At 41.0% G+C, this 14,369-nt stretch overlaps 1 protein-coding gene across 1 annotated transcript in view; it reads right to left on the bottom strand.

Moving 5' to 3' along the window:
- The window catches only part of NTRK3 (neurotrophic receptor tyrosine kinase 3), a 394,026-nt gene that overhangs the window by 50,578 nt on the left and 329,079 nt on the right, over positions 1–14,369 (bottom strand). The window contains 5 exon segments of the mRNA XM_042476552.1: positions 6,211–6,326; positions 6,329–6,458; positions 10,022–10,073; positions 10,075–10,164; positions 10,166–10,182. Coding sequence (XP_042332486.1) covers positions 6,211–6,326; positions 6,329–6,458; positions 10,022–10,073; positions 10,075–10,164; positions 10,166–10,182 — 405 coding nt within the window.

The following is a 14,369-nucleotide window of genomic DNA, read 5'->3' as shown; positions in this document are numbered from 1 at the left end:
CTCTTCCATGGGGATGCATTTCTTTTTGTTCACTGGCCAGTTTTTACCACCGGCAGAGTTGTCAGTTTTGAAATGAAGAAATAGATTATGACAGTCTTAGGGCCCGAATAGACAGGCCAAAATAAAGCTGCTTCGGGTCACTTTGGAGGTATGCTGTTTAAATGATGCATGCGTCCTAAGAGGCCGGAAGCCATGCTAAAGCCATGCTACAGTCCTAAGAACTGGAGCGCAGCTTTGGTGCACCTTCTGGCCTCTTCAGATGCATGTGTCATTTAAACAGCATACCTCCACAGTGACCTGAAGCAGCTTTATTTTGGCCTTTACATTCACTTCTTCAAGAACAGCCGCAAAATGCAGGCAGCTGTGTAAGCCTGTGTTAGTCCCTATTGACAAACCAGGTCTAGCAAATCCGTTGACATGGAGCAGTTTTTTTGTAAAGCTAATGGGTTTAAATTGTCTACTTAAAGTATTTTATCTTCAAGCACTTTCCTCACTTTCAGAGTCAGTATGAAACTGAAAGCAAAGCTCAGGGGAGGAATTAATGGGGCATAGCAGGTCCCTCCAAATCAACAAGCCCCATTGCTTTGACCCTATGACTCTTGCCGCCTCTGCCTCACTGATCGCACGAAGTGGGGCCTCTAGGACAAACCACTCCACAAATGATGCGCATCATGTGAGATCCCAATGCATGGAACTCACCCCTTCCTTCAGGCTACTGACAGGTGGCCTAATGACAGTATCAGGACCAGAGGTAGCACTTCAGCCAACTCTATTTAACTGGAAACGGCTGACATTTCACAGACCATTATTTCTTCAGTTTTAATCAAGGGGAAAAGGGCTAGAAACTCATTTAATTAGCATCAATCAAAGAGGAGGAATGATAGAACTCCTGAAGGGCAGGTGAAGAATCGATTTCTCCACTATGCTGCAACTAGGTTTTCTAAGATGAGTGGCCTACTAACCAAGCACTAAAATATACTGTGACAGTATATTTAGCAAAGACTTTCGCATACTAAAGGAGAGAGGCTCATGCACTGAGCTTCAGTCAAAAAGCTATGAGGTGGGTTATCTAAATAATGATTAATGCCACATCTGACCTTGTTTGGACATTTAAAAGATGTTGCATGTCATGCCACTCTGGTGAGCTGTTAGTTCATGGTGAAAGAATGCAGGTCAAAGCACACTAAACAAACACACTAACCAACATGGGACCTCTTGATAGCAGTGAAATATGGCTGATGGGAACAGGAGTCCAACATCTGTTTCAGGACATGACTACAAGGGAGATACCCCCATTGCCACATCATTGCAGTACTTTAATTTCAATACTGAAGGAAGGTGCCATCTTATATGGGAATGTATTTTGTATGTATTTTAATGTAATCTTCCCGACTTTTGCATTTTCAAACAAATGCAGAAACGGTTACCCTGTGATACTCACACTTCCTTGACTTTTACAACGGGGCTCTTCCTCCAGTTTTTTAAAAAGCAGTATAAACCCCTGGTTTAAAGTTCTCATTAATTTAGCTGGATGTGCAAGATGATACACCATTGAGCCCATTTGGGACAATATTATGTCCAGCAGTGATAAACAATTACACCAAACTGCCTGCAAAATCTCCATATTGCCACTGGTAAATTAGTGTTCCAAACATAACTAGATTCTGAGAAGATTTCAATGTGTACAAATAAAAGTTTTACACACCACTGTCTCTTAGGAAGGCATATCAGAGTATAACCCAGGGTGATGTTTGTGATTGAAGCCTAAAAGTTGCAAATAAGAAAGCTTCCTTTTGACATTTCCCCCCCTGCTTGGAAATTTATCTTTAATCTCTTTGTATTTTTAAAAAAGAAATTAATCTTCTAAAACAATAAACCAAAATGCTTCCTTGTTAAAGCAGGATAAACAGCCGAGTACATTCCTAAGTGATCTGCATTGGAAAGGACGCATCTGTCTTCAGGCAGAACATGGAGAGACTTCAGGAGAGAAGAAGGGGATGCTTCTGCTGCTTTTGTTACGTAAATATCTCTTTGTTGTATGCAGACACAAAGCAGGAAATTAAGTAGTTCACCTTTGCAAAGCTCTTTGCATCCCACTTAGGCTTGAGCCAGATGGTACATTTTCCCTTTTGTTTTAGAAAATCTTTTAATAAGTAAGAAACAAAAGCACAGAGCCAGACATTAATCCTGAGCCTGAAATATATTCATGCATCCCAAATCAGTGTGTTAGTGAAAGTACAGAAGCTGGCATCCTGTTAGTGACATGCACATGCAGCATCCTGTTAGTGACTTTCTTGACATTGCCATGAAGGACTAGTGGGCTCTTTCCTTTGATGGATTGCAAATTGTGCAGTCTTAGCCAAAGGAATAAAGCTGAAGGATGATCATTGGGCTCATTAAGCAAGCTAAAATGGCCTAGAAGCTAGAGCAGGCCTGGGGAGCCTATATCTCTCCAGATACTGTGGGTGTCCAACAAGTATCTGCATGTTCATGCAAGTTCCTTCAATGAAGGTTTTGCTGGATGCTACTGGGGAGAAAGAGAGAAATGTAGAGAGAAATGTTGATGGATGTCAGCCCAGTTGCTTTGTCAAGATAGGTCTAACTTACACAGATCTGGCCTAGCCATGGTCATGCCTGCCTTGGTAACACCCAGCCTGTAACTAATGCATTTTCCCCACCTTGCCTCAAAACTCATAAGTTTTTCTGAAGACAGAGAACAGACTAGGGAGAAAAAGCTATCCTTTAATTTAAGTACGGAAAAATACTTTGCTCTTTAGGGTCAGTTGACAAGGCCACACTATTCTCAGCCCCTGTTTCTCAAGATGCCTGTAGTAGTTATGCTCGGTTTATGGTGAATTTTATCATGCAACTCATTCTCTGTGATCAGAAGGCTCATTTTTCAGCTTTGAAGAGATTAGTACAGTTGGAGAGGTCAAAATTGCATCTCTGGGCTTGTCAAATGACAGGTTTTCCAGAAGAGATCCTCCTTTGTCTCGGATTCTTCAGTCAGGCCAGCTTATCTGGTATTTCCAATGTTGGCGCCCAACCATCTACCAGCAACAAATTATTCCCTTGTCTAAATTGTGGAGAGTACTGAGGTCAGGCCTAAATTGCCTATTATTTCCTCTCCCATATTTTATGCATAGTTATCAGTCACTCTTCCAGTTGCCTTTTCCATAAGCCCCGTGTATTAAGTTTCCTTAATCTCCTTCTGCAGGTCATGGCCTTCAGTCCTTTAATCATCTTTGTTGCCCTCCATTGGATTCTCTTTAATTTATCAATGTCTTTTCTTTAATGAAAGACACAGAGAAAAGAAAGAGAAAGGAATGTACAGCTTGTACCACAGCACTGCCAGATTCTGGGGGAGGAAGAAAAGAAAGAGAGAGTGAAAATGGAAAATGTCGAATGCATGTGGCGGAAGGAAGAAAGAACATATGCGTGACTGGAGTGCAATGTGGATAAATGAGGGTGATGCAAATTTATATGAAAGGGTTAGAGAGAGAGAGAGAGATATAATAATTGCACTGTCTTTTCTGAGGCATGAGAGCTGCTTTGAACATTATGCTTTCCTTTTTTCTTTTGTCTTGTGACAAGGGATGCCTCTTGTAGGTCAATTATGCGTCTTCACATATATTTAAAAGCATTGAGAAATACAAGTTAGGTCTCACAGCACCTGTGAAATGTACCTGTCTAGAAAGGGCTCCACAGTTCAGAGATATTGGTCACAGGTGTCACTTATTCAGCATATGCCATTTTAAGATTCATTTCTACTGAAACCTTAACTTCGACAGAAGTCTTAAATATGAGGCTCCATACATCAGCTGTCTCCAAACTGCTGCCTTTCAGATTTTTTTCCTGAACTTCCAGCTCTCATCTTCCCTCATGGATGGGAGTTATAATCCAAAACAACTAGAAGTAACTGGGTCAAGGATGACTGTTCTATAAAATTATATTTTGACCATCAAATGGTTATTTCTATGTATTTCCAGCGCAGTGATATTCACAGCCTTTTTTTTTTTTTTTTGCCAAGCAATGTAATCTCAGCAATTCTACCATTCACTGAGATACATCTGCTCTACAATTCCTGTAAGTAAAACATTTTCACCCTCTGTTACCCTAAAACTATTTAGTTAACCTCAAGATTCCCAATTCCTGTGTGCATCCATGTGGAATAATGATGTTATTAAATGGTTACCATCTACACAATTGCTTACTTCATCAAATATCCCTGAGTCCTACACCAGATCAAGGCTTACTTTTTCTTCCAGTAAGGAATCTTTTCAGGGTGAAGACAGGAATCTGTCTGAACCAAAATGGATCTTGTATTGTTTTAGATGAGATGTTGGGGATGGAGGCCAGCTAGACTAGGGAAATTAAGAGTGAGTTCAGCAAGGAGGAGAGAAATTCATATAATAGGGGCCTACTGGTGAGACTGAACCATGGCCGCTTCACATGGCAGTGGTAGTCGTTCCCCTTTGTGGGATGCATGCCATTTACTATTAGTGTTAACTTCCCGATAAAACCAGTACAATCAGGAGCATCATGAGGAACTCAGAAGGGTGAAACATCTGTGTGTGGTAGTTGCTCATCCTCCATCTCAAGACCACCACCCCTTGGGCCATCCCCCTCCGCCAGTAAGGAAATCGCTGCCTTCTCCCGGCTGCAGCCACTGGTGGAGATATATTGTTGCAGCCACCTGGAAGCCCTTCCAGTCTGGTAGGGCGCTGACAGAGCCAGGAATGGGAAGACTGGCAGCTACAGTAGCAATGGTATCCTACCCTTCATCCACCATTGCCTCCTTTTCCAACCCAGCCAGCAGCCCAGCCAGACCCAGAAGGAGCTGATGGGTAACCATTCCACACCAGCGACTACAAGCAGGCGGATGACAGAGCACCCAGGCTGGCAGAGGGGGTGGCTGGGGTTGTCGCCAGGCAGTTTGGTCAGGGCAGGGAGGGCAGTGAGGCAGTCAAGAGGGAGAGGATGGATGTGAGTGCCCTCCCGTGCCTGCTGCCATGTCTTCCAGTGCCTTTCCATTCCGTTTTCACCCTGGAGTAGCTGCCTGCCTGGATGGGAAATATTAGTTACTGCATTGAGTGCCCCAACCCAGGAATGCCACTGATCAGAGTTCCTCTCTTCTAATATAATATCCACAAATTTTAGGCACAGGGAAGAGCAGATACATGACAGCTGCTGGAATGAACCATGCTGCTGTTAGGGATAGGTTTGTCCCTAGTCTCCAAAATTCACCCAGCTCCAAAACATGGTCCAAAACACACTGCAGAAAGATCCAGTTTGAGATGCTTTAACTGCCCTGGCTCAATGCTAGGAAATTTGGGAGCTGTATTTTTTTGTGTGAGACATAGAGAGCTCTGTTGGCAGAATAACCTGAGTTTCAGTTCCAGGATTCAAGAAGTGAGCCAGGGCAGTTAAAGTGGTCTTAAACAGAGATTATTTCTGCAGGGTGTTTTAGACCAAAGTCACCATTTGGTTTACCATGAGTGGGACGTGTATTTATTTTGGTCTGAGTAATGCTGCTCAATGGAAAGGATCTCTGTGGGGTGGTGGATGTGGAGACCATATCGAAAGAAAAGACAGTATGATTCTTTCTTTGACCTTTCAATTTTAAGATTAAAAAAACATTATTTTTTAATCCAGGAGTATTTGGCTTGTCAACTCAGATATGCACCTTACCTGTGGTTTTAAGGCTTTCAGAGGTCCATCACTAGGAAAATCTTCATATTATGATGCTGATAAATGTATCTCCATGACTGTTTGATGGCATTTGGGACCATAATTAAAGTTCTATGCCACCTATTATAGAGTTTAAAAAATAATTTTAAGAAAAGAGATGACTATGGCCCTCATATTTTGCATTATCTCTTGAGAAAGAATATGGGAAGCCAAGACAAATGAAAACTTACAAACAACAACAAATTTTCTTCTACATTGGACAGCTAGTCCAGCCAACACCACACAAGACATGAAGGAATGCCCTCCCCCTATTGTTTGCACAAAACATATAGCATTTTATGTTTTACTTCGCCACAGATGGAACTTACCATTGAGTCATAACAATTGCCGATTCTGTCTTTTATCCACTTGTGTGAATATGAGTCGGCAAAGCAAAAGAGCTCAGTTCATACGCAAGTGATGCTAAGGCCCCTTCAACAACAACTCTCTCTCTCAGCTCTGTATCCAGAGCCATCTTACCCTGTAGTAATCGGGCTATAGACGTCTGGACATCCCAAAGTCACCAATCTTCACCAGAAGGTTAACTCCAACCAAGCAGTTTCCTTGTGGCCAGGTCTCTTGTACAAAGTGTTGGAGGCCAGGTAAACCATTCCCGAAGCTATCTGGCTAGCAATGTGGAGCATCTGAGAAAGGCCCAGCTCGCCCTTGGCCTGCCGGGGCTGCCCATCCACAAGGATCATTGCATCTGGGCCATGAGCCCTGTAGAAGGCGAGACAAGGAAAAGAAAACCACAGGGTGAAGTATGCAGTAAGGGGAAACATTGCCTGAGATCCACCATCAGAGGTTACAAGGCATACAGAATGACCTCTACATTGCTGACACAATACACAAACCATGTTAGGAGTGTATGTACTGAGACTAGATATGGCGATAGAACATTTGTGGAGAATAAATTCATATTGATTGCCCCCTTCCTCTGTTTTGTCCCTCCTGAATAAGACTGATACAGGCTTCTTCTTCTTTTACAATATTGCAATGGAATCAAACATTTCTGCCATAGGATTGCTGGTCATTTTTTGTTATCCACACTGGGAGAAGCCAAATGGCACTGAACACTCAAAACATGAACAGTGCGGTTAAGAAAACATACTGCAGTGTGGTTTTGTATCATTTATGAGACTCTAGTAGCAACATGCCTTTGTGGTTCCTTCCACTCTCCTTGAAAGGATGCCTAGCATTTCCTCTTGTCAACAGAGCACAGACATGCAGAGAGCTAGCAAACTGAAAATTGCAATAATGAGGCTACATTATTTCCCAACATAGAGCTAACCCCCTTGAAAATGCAGGTTCTGACTTGCTTACTTCCCAGGATTCCTTTTTTGATTTGTTTCAGGTATGTGATGTGTGTCGTGGGAGATGGCACATGACAATATGAAGGCTTCATATAGCCAGCTTGAGATTTCTGGTCATTTGTCCAATGTTCATAGTTCTCTCCTGATGCTTTTTCTAAACATATTGTCATGAGAGGAGATGGCATCACTCTAAAAAAATGGTGTTATATGTCATGTCAACAGAACTGAGCAACAACAACCAGATCATATTATACACAAAGAGCAAAACATCGGGAAGGCTGTGTGCTGAGAATGCAGCTGCATGGAAAAAGGGATCAGTGAAGAATTTGATCATGCGAATTTTCATATCAGCTCACCTGACCACAATTCTTGGACTAATGTGCAGATAGAACATACCTTTCTCCCACGTGTTGCATTTACTAATTGTTAGCATGTCCTGTAATCTCCAGTGTGATTTTTGGTTCAAAACAAGTATACATCTCAACACACTGAGAAATTATTTTCAGAGAAAAGTGTCAAAATGCATTTAGGAGAGAAAATTATCAAAATTCCTTCACCGATATATATCGAATGTACATTTTCCTCTACAAAAATCATGAATTATTGTGGAAAAGGAGCTGTGAAAAGGGGAGGAGGGGATATATGACATAAACTGGATATAGTTTTGATTCATCCATGTCTTATATAGGACCCCGAGAAATTTCACCATCTATGAAACTCAGTTCAGTTCAATGATCTCATTGCATTCGCTGAAGGACATGAAAATACAGTTTGATGCAGAATATGGCCACTTTCCTGAAAGCAAGCCAAGGAAAACTCTGCGTTCCTCCAGAATAAAAAATTAGCTTTCAGAAAAGCTATGGGATCTGGCCATGAAAGCCGTCACTTCACAAAATATAAAGCCTATTTGGATGGAGTATAATACAGGGAAGAGATTCCACCTTGAACATTAGGAGGAACTTCCTGACAGTTTAGGGCTGTTCGACATGGAATGCACTCCCTCGGAGGGTGATAGAGTCTCCTCCTTGGAGGTCTTTAAACAGAGGCTGGATGGCCCATCTGTCAGGGATGCTTTGATTTTGGATTTCCTGCATGGCAGGGGGTTGGACTGGATGGCCTGTGGTTCCTTCCAACTCTATGATTCTATGATTCTAGATTCTAATATGCATAATGTGCAAAATTGATGCATATATTTGAGGAAGTGGAAGGCAGCCCCTACATGTGCCCACTCTTATACTCCACCCCTCACCACAACAGCCACAGCTACATAATTCTGTCTCATTTGCTCTATCTCGATATCTCTCTCACACATCCACTGGCATCACACAGAAAATCCTTCACTTCTTCAGATCCCCTGTAACCTGAAGAAAGATATCAATACTTCTTCTGTGACAGACTTTTTAAACAGAGTCTGCCTTCAAAACCAGCTTTTATCACTGTGGACACTACAATTGTTGCAAGTGGGCTTTTTGTATTTCTGACGGTGCCACCCTGAGATCTGACATGCCTCTCACACGAGGGAGTCTCAAGCAGTTGACATAGGAAGTGGCTGAGATGGCTAGAGCCGCGCAACATCGCTGTGTGAAGCGAGGATGACCTAATCAACACACAATCCCTGGCTTAGCAACAGGGTAGACAGAAATGATCCTTGCTGCTGCCACATCAACTGACTTCATTGATAAAATGTGTCTGTGAAAAAGTCATTTCCTATTTTATAGGGTTTTTTTAATGCACTTCAACACAATGAGTTCAGCAGGGATGCCGAGGTTTGATGAATCTATGAAACACCCTCTCTCTTGTCAGTCAACTAAGACTAGCTGATACATGTGCGGCAACAGGCCTATAAGGTCTAACTCAAGTCTTCCAAGAAGAAAGTCTCTTGTTAAAGTTCCAAGCTCCCATGAGATTCAATATCTCACGGGAGCTTGAACTCTTGTGACAGGCCTTCCCTTGAAGAGAGTTGAGTCAGGTTTTCTACAGGTGTGCCTCAAAATGATGCATGCATCATAAGAGGCGGAAGCTGCACCAAGCCATATCTAGTCCTAAGGACTGACCACAGCGTTGGTACAGCTTCTGGTCTCCTAAGTTGCATGTGTCATTTAAACAGCACATCTCCAAAAGGTGATCTGGAGCAGCTTTATTTTGGCTCCCTGTTCAGGCCCTGTGTCTTTATAAGAGTGCTACTTCTTGTGTTAATCCTATAGGTTTGAGATGCTTGGTTGCCGTTAAGGATTTTTGATCAGTCACACCCGTCTTGCTGTCTAGTTCTGTAAGGGGCAGAATGCCATCAGTGACTGGGGTCACAACAGAAGTAGTTCTGCCTCAGGCTCTCTCACGTTTCCCCATTGGCAATTGTACTGGGGACAAATTGCTCTGGGGAGTGGTTTCTTCCCCCCAATACAAATTGCAGGTATTGGTGGTCTGGTCAGCCCAAGATCTTGTGGATGAGGTGAAGGGGTCTCACATTTCCTCCTCTGTGGGTGCTGATTCCATTGGCCCCTAGCACTAAACATTGCCACTGGAGAAGAGAATACTATTGGACAGATGGTCTCTTGACCTTGACTTATGGGGACAATATGCCAATATTCCTTTGTTAAATCTAGTGGAACAAATCTTTTGGCTTTTTTGGTACCTTATTAGATGACTTGGAAAAAATGCATTTTAATCTCTCATTTGCCTATCTGTCTTGGAAATGAAAATAAAGGAAAAATGAGGAGCTCTGACTCTCCCAACAGCTCTTAAGGCTGATGTGATGCCTAGCCATTTGAATTGTGTGAGCTTCCAAAGATGCCTGTACCACTAATAAGAGGAAACTGGAAACGCCACCAAAATACTTGTCCTCTGCATGTCAACCCCAGGAAAGGGTTCATCATGTTCCCACTGTATGACAGTTTCCGTACTTCTGCAAATAGCTTCAGCAATCCAGTTTTTTTAAAACAACACTGGAAAATATATAAAAGGTTGAATTTACCTGAGAACTTGTTCAGGTCCCCATGCTTCATGTACTCAAAGACCTTATGAGAGGATCTCATCACCACAGACACCGTAGAACTTCACAATGTGATCATGCTGTAGGTTGGTTAGCAGTTCTGCTTCCCTCTGAAAATCCTCCGTGCCGCCAGGTTGGGTCCGTCAGAGCCTGAAGAAAGAGACAGATAGATAGACACAACGTAGAATCAAAGGCCATAGTCCTTTCACCTTTAAATTCTTTGATCACAAATTCTTCATTGCCCTGATTCTTGCACCTATTCCTCTATTACATCTCCCTTATTCTCATAAATATATTCCACTGTTTTTTGTGGGTTTTTCAGGCTATGTGACCATGTTCTAGAAGAGTTTATCCTGACGTTTCACCAGCATCTGTGGCTGGCATCTCAGAGAATGCTGGCATGGAAGTATGTATACCAACTCTCTTCCATGCCAGCATTCTCTGAAGATGCCAGCCACGATGCTGGTGAAACGTCAGGAAATAAACTCTTCTAGAACATGGCCACATAGCCCCCAAAAAACCCATAAAATACTATGGATGCCGGCCATGAAAACTTCGACTTCACATTCATTCCACTGATTTTCTCAAAGTGCTACATAATAAAAACAAGATGCAATTTAAAAAACACCAATGGTTAAAAAAGCAATAAAACCATGATAAAAACAACAAAGGGGCAGTAAAACAATTCATTAAAAACAATTCATTAAAATGGGAGTCAGTCCATTGTTAACAATCAGGAATATACAGGACATTGCTTGTGCAAGATGTTTAAGTCATAGTGAGGGAATCAACCTTATTGGGATGCTGACTAATTTCAACCATTCCATGCGGTGGGTCTGCAACGAAAAGGCCTTGTTTCTTATACTTCAGCAAGATCACAATACCGGCAAGCAGGGCTTCCTCTTCAGAGTGAGGAAGTTTATCATACGTATTAATTGTTTCATGAATGCAAACTATCTATCAAATGTCAATTCCCTGTTTTGCAGGTAGCCCCTGTCTTACATTGGTTGTTTGTATTTCCTTGGCAGTGAGATGAGGAAAATGTTAGATCATGACAAAATTTCAAATTCTCTTTCCTATTTGGAATAGGGTTGCAATGAATGGCCCAAAGAACACAGGCAAAATGATGCAGCTTCAGGCCACGTTGGAGGCATGCCATTTACATGACACATGCCCTGAACATGGTCTGAAACCACATCATTTGCAAAGAACAGAGCCAAAAGAGAGTGGATAGAATCCATTCCTTCTAGAATCCCAGTTTAGGACTGTGGTGCCAGCTCAAATTGGGACTGGGCACATACGGTTGCTGCGCTCTTGGTGTGAATGGTGCCAGTGCCGTCTCCGTCTGCTCTATTTGGCCCATCTGTTTCATGCCAAAGAAAAAAGAAAACTTCTTCTCTCTTCCCATATATTTTAGTGAGACAAATGAAAGTTATCAGGTGAGTTTTGCATCAAGTCAGCTTTGACTTATGGCAATCCTATGAATGAGAAACCTCCCAGACTCCCTGTCATCAAGAGCCTGCTCAAGTACTGAAAACTCAAGGCTGTGGTTTCCTTGATTGAGTCTATCCACTTCTAATATGGTCTTTCTTTCTTCCTTTTCCCCCTTACTGCCTCCCACTTTTCTAAGCATTCTCATCTTTCCCAATGAGTCACGATGACAGCTTTCTGAATGTATTACTAAAACAGTGTGTTCCTGGGACGGAAACGTAGGCTAAAGTATGGGTACTATGATCCATGCAGAACTGCAGACATGAACAATGTCAGAGGACTGCCTATTATGAAAGACTTTCTATGGATGAGCTCACATCTCATCACAACAAAATTTCTTCCAACACGTTTTCAAGACAGCAGCATCCAGCTCTCTGAGGGTAATAGCTTCCTCTTATTTCTGGCCCCATCAGAATCCAAACCTGAGGACAAAAGGCTCCATATCTCATTATTATCGCTCTATGGAAGTATCTAGCTTTTTTATTGTTGAAAAGCTGATTTGGCTGCCTTTAATCAGAAGACGTATCTGTTTGGATGTGAAATAATTTGGCGACTTCTGTTGTGGACCTATTCTTTAAAAATAAAAACAACATACATGGGGAAATTACTATATCTACACACTACATACCCTAACATACACTAACATAACAGTGCAACATCAGCAAATAAAAAGTGAATACATATGACTTCTAACTTACTAAATGACACATGTAGAGAGATCTTGTAGTGCCTTTGAGACTAACTAAAGAAAGCATGAACTTTCGTAGACTTAAGTCTGCTTCTTCAGATGCATTTCGTGGTGCATTTGGTTTACTAAATGATGGTTATAGTTATTAAATTATTTGACTTCCTCTAAATAAATAAATAGACTTCTAATTATTAATCCAATCTGTCATTCTTCAAATCAACGTATGTTAGTGGAATCTTTATACAGCTTGGAAACTATTTCTGGTGTCAAGTGCCACCAGCACATCATTTAGTAAAATATCCTTTAAATCATAATACAATGAAAACTTCAAACTTTTTCTCCAGAACCTCTCTCATTGATTCATTTGACTATTATGACCTATATTCAGATCAAATACATTATTTGACTTGTTCTTCTTCCACTTCCAGTCTTAACAAAAGCTTATATATTTTTGCAATCAGATGTTCATCATCTGCACACAACTGAATTTCAGATTCTGATTTTGTTATTTCCCGACCGTGTGTGTATATATATATATATATATATATATATTCTTATCCATCTTAAATCTCTCAAATATCAGTCTATAAAAATGCAACTGAAATTTATATCCCTCTCAATTCCAATTCTTCACTTGTTTTCATTCTTTCTTTCTTTTTCCCATTTTGGAATAATGTTTCATTCAGTCTCCAGTTAAAGTGTCTTTCAGCTCTATTTACAGTTAAAGGCACTGGATTATAGTCCAAAAACACTTCTGGGAAAACTTCCATATCGTTAATTTTATTATACAATGCCTTGGAAATCAAAAACATATCCATTCTAGAAAAAGATTGGTCACATGAGTCCCCAGCTGCAGTCTGATATGGTGCAGCATAGAAATAAATGTAGCCATCTCTGTGGCAAAGTAGGTTTCTGGGTGCGGTTCAACAGAGAGGCATCTAGCACCTTCTCTATCAGAGAACTCTGGTGCCTAACAAACTACAGTTCCCAGAATTCCAAAGCAATGAGCCATGGCCATTAAAGTGCTGTCAAACTGGATTGTTTCTGCAGTGCAGCTCCAGCCAAAGATAAAAGAAGAGGCTCTCCTGGTACTTACAGTATGTTGCAGTCTTTTCAACTCCAGATAAGCATGCTCTCAATTGCTAAGATATTTTGATTTGTTTTCTAATTTCTGTTTTCTAACAATATTGTAACTGTTAAATATTCTGTCTGATGAAGTCAAAGGCTTTCATGGCTGGCATCCATAGAGTTTTGTGGGTTTTTCGGGCTATGTGTCCATGTTTTAGAAGAGTTTATTCCTGATGTTTCGCCAACAGATGCTGGCGAAACATCAAGAATAAATTCTTCTAGAACATGGACACATAGCCTGGAAAACCCACACAAATCTGTATTCTGTCTGCTGTTTGTTGTTTTGTATTGTTGTTGCTGTGCTGTATGCTTTGAAGTCAACTCTGGGTGAGTAGGTGGGTGGATGACCATAGGTTTTTCTTGACATGACTTATTCAGAGTACATTTGTCATTGCCTTCTCTAAGGCTGAGAGTGTATGACTGGCCTATGGTCACCAAGTAGGATGCCATGGCAAAAGGCTTCCAAGCCTGTTCTCCTGGATCCCTAGTCAAACCCCTACAATATATATTCTCTTCTTGTAATCTAAAAGTAAAAAATGTATCTAGAAATAAAAATGAACATAAAGAAAAATTCAGTATAGTGTCCACTCAGATACACCATTATTGACAGTGGAATATATATTAATGAAGAAATAACTGATAGCACATCACCCTGAAATACAGATATGGCAGTATATAAATGTTCTTGACAGATAATAAATGAATAAACAGGCATTATCCTCAGCTTTAAATGTTTGCTTATATTTCGATATGTTATGTACTGTACGTTTCCTCAAAGATCCCTTTGGATTGAACTGTAGGATAGTAATTCAAGAGAAGCAATATTAAAAAAATATCTTCTCTGCCATTATGATTTGATTATATTGACAAAGAATAAGAGAGAAAGGACTGGCACTTCTCCCACTGATATACGATATTTGTATCCATCCTGAATGGAACTTCAAGAATTTTGAAAGAACAATTTCATATCCAACCCATTTTATTTCATGTCTCTTCAGAAATCTGACTCTATTGAGTTAGGCTCTTTTAA

Source organism: Sceloporus undulatus, chromosome 6, assembly GCF_019175285.1.
Source record: "Sceloporus undulatus isolate JIND9_A2432 ecotype Alabama chromosome 6, SceUnd_v1.1, whole genome shotgun sequence".
NCBI classification, from domain to species: domain Eukaryota; kingdom Metazoa; phylum Chordata; class Lepidosauria; order Squamata; family Phrynosomatidae; genus Sceloporus; species Sceloporus undulatus.
The sequence above is the reverse complement of the archived record's forward strand: the minus strand, read 5'-3'. Positions and strand labels throughout refer to the sequence as shown.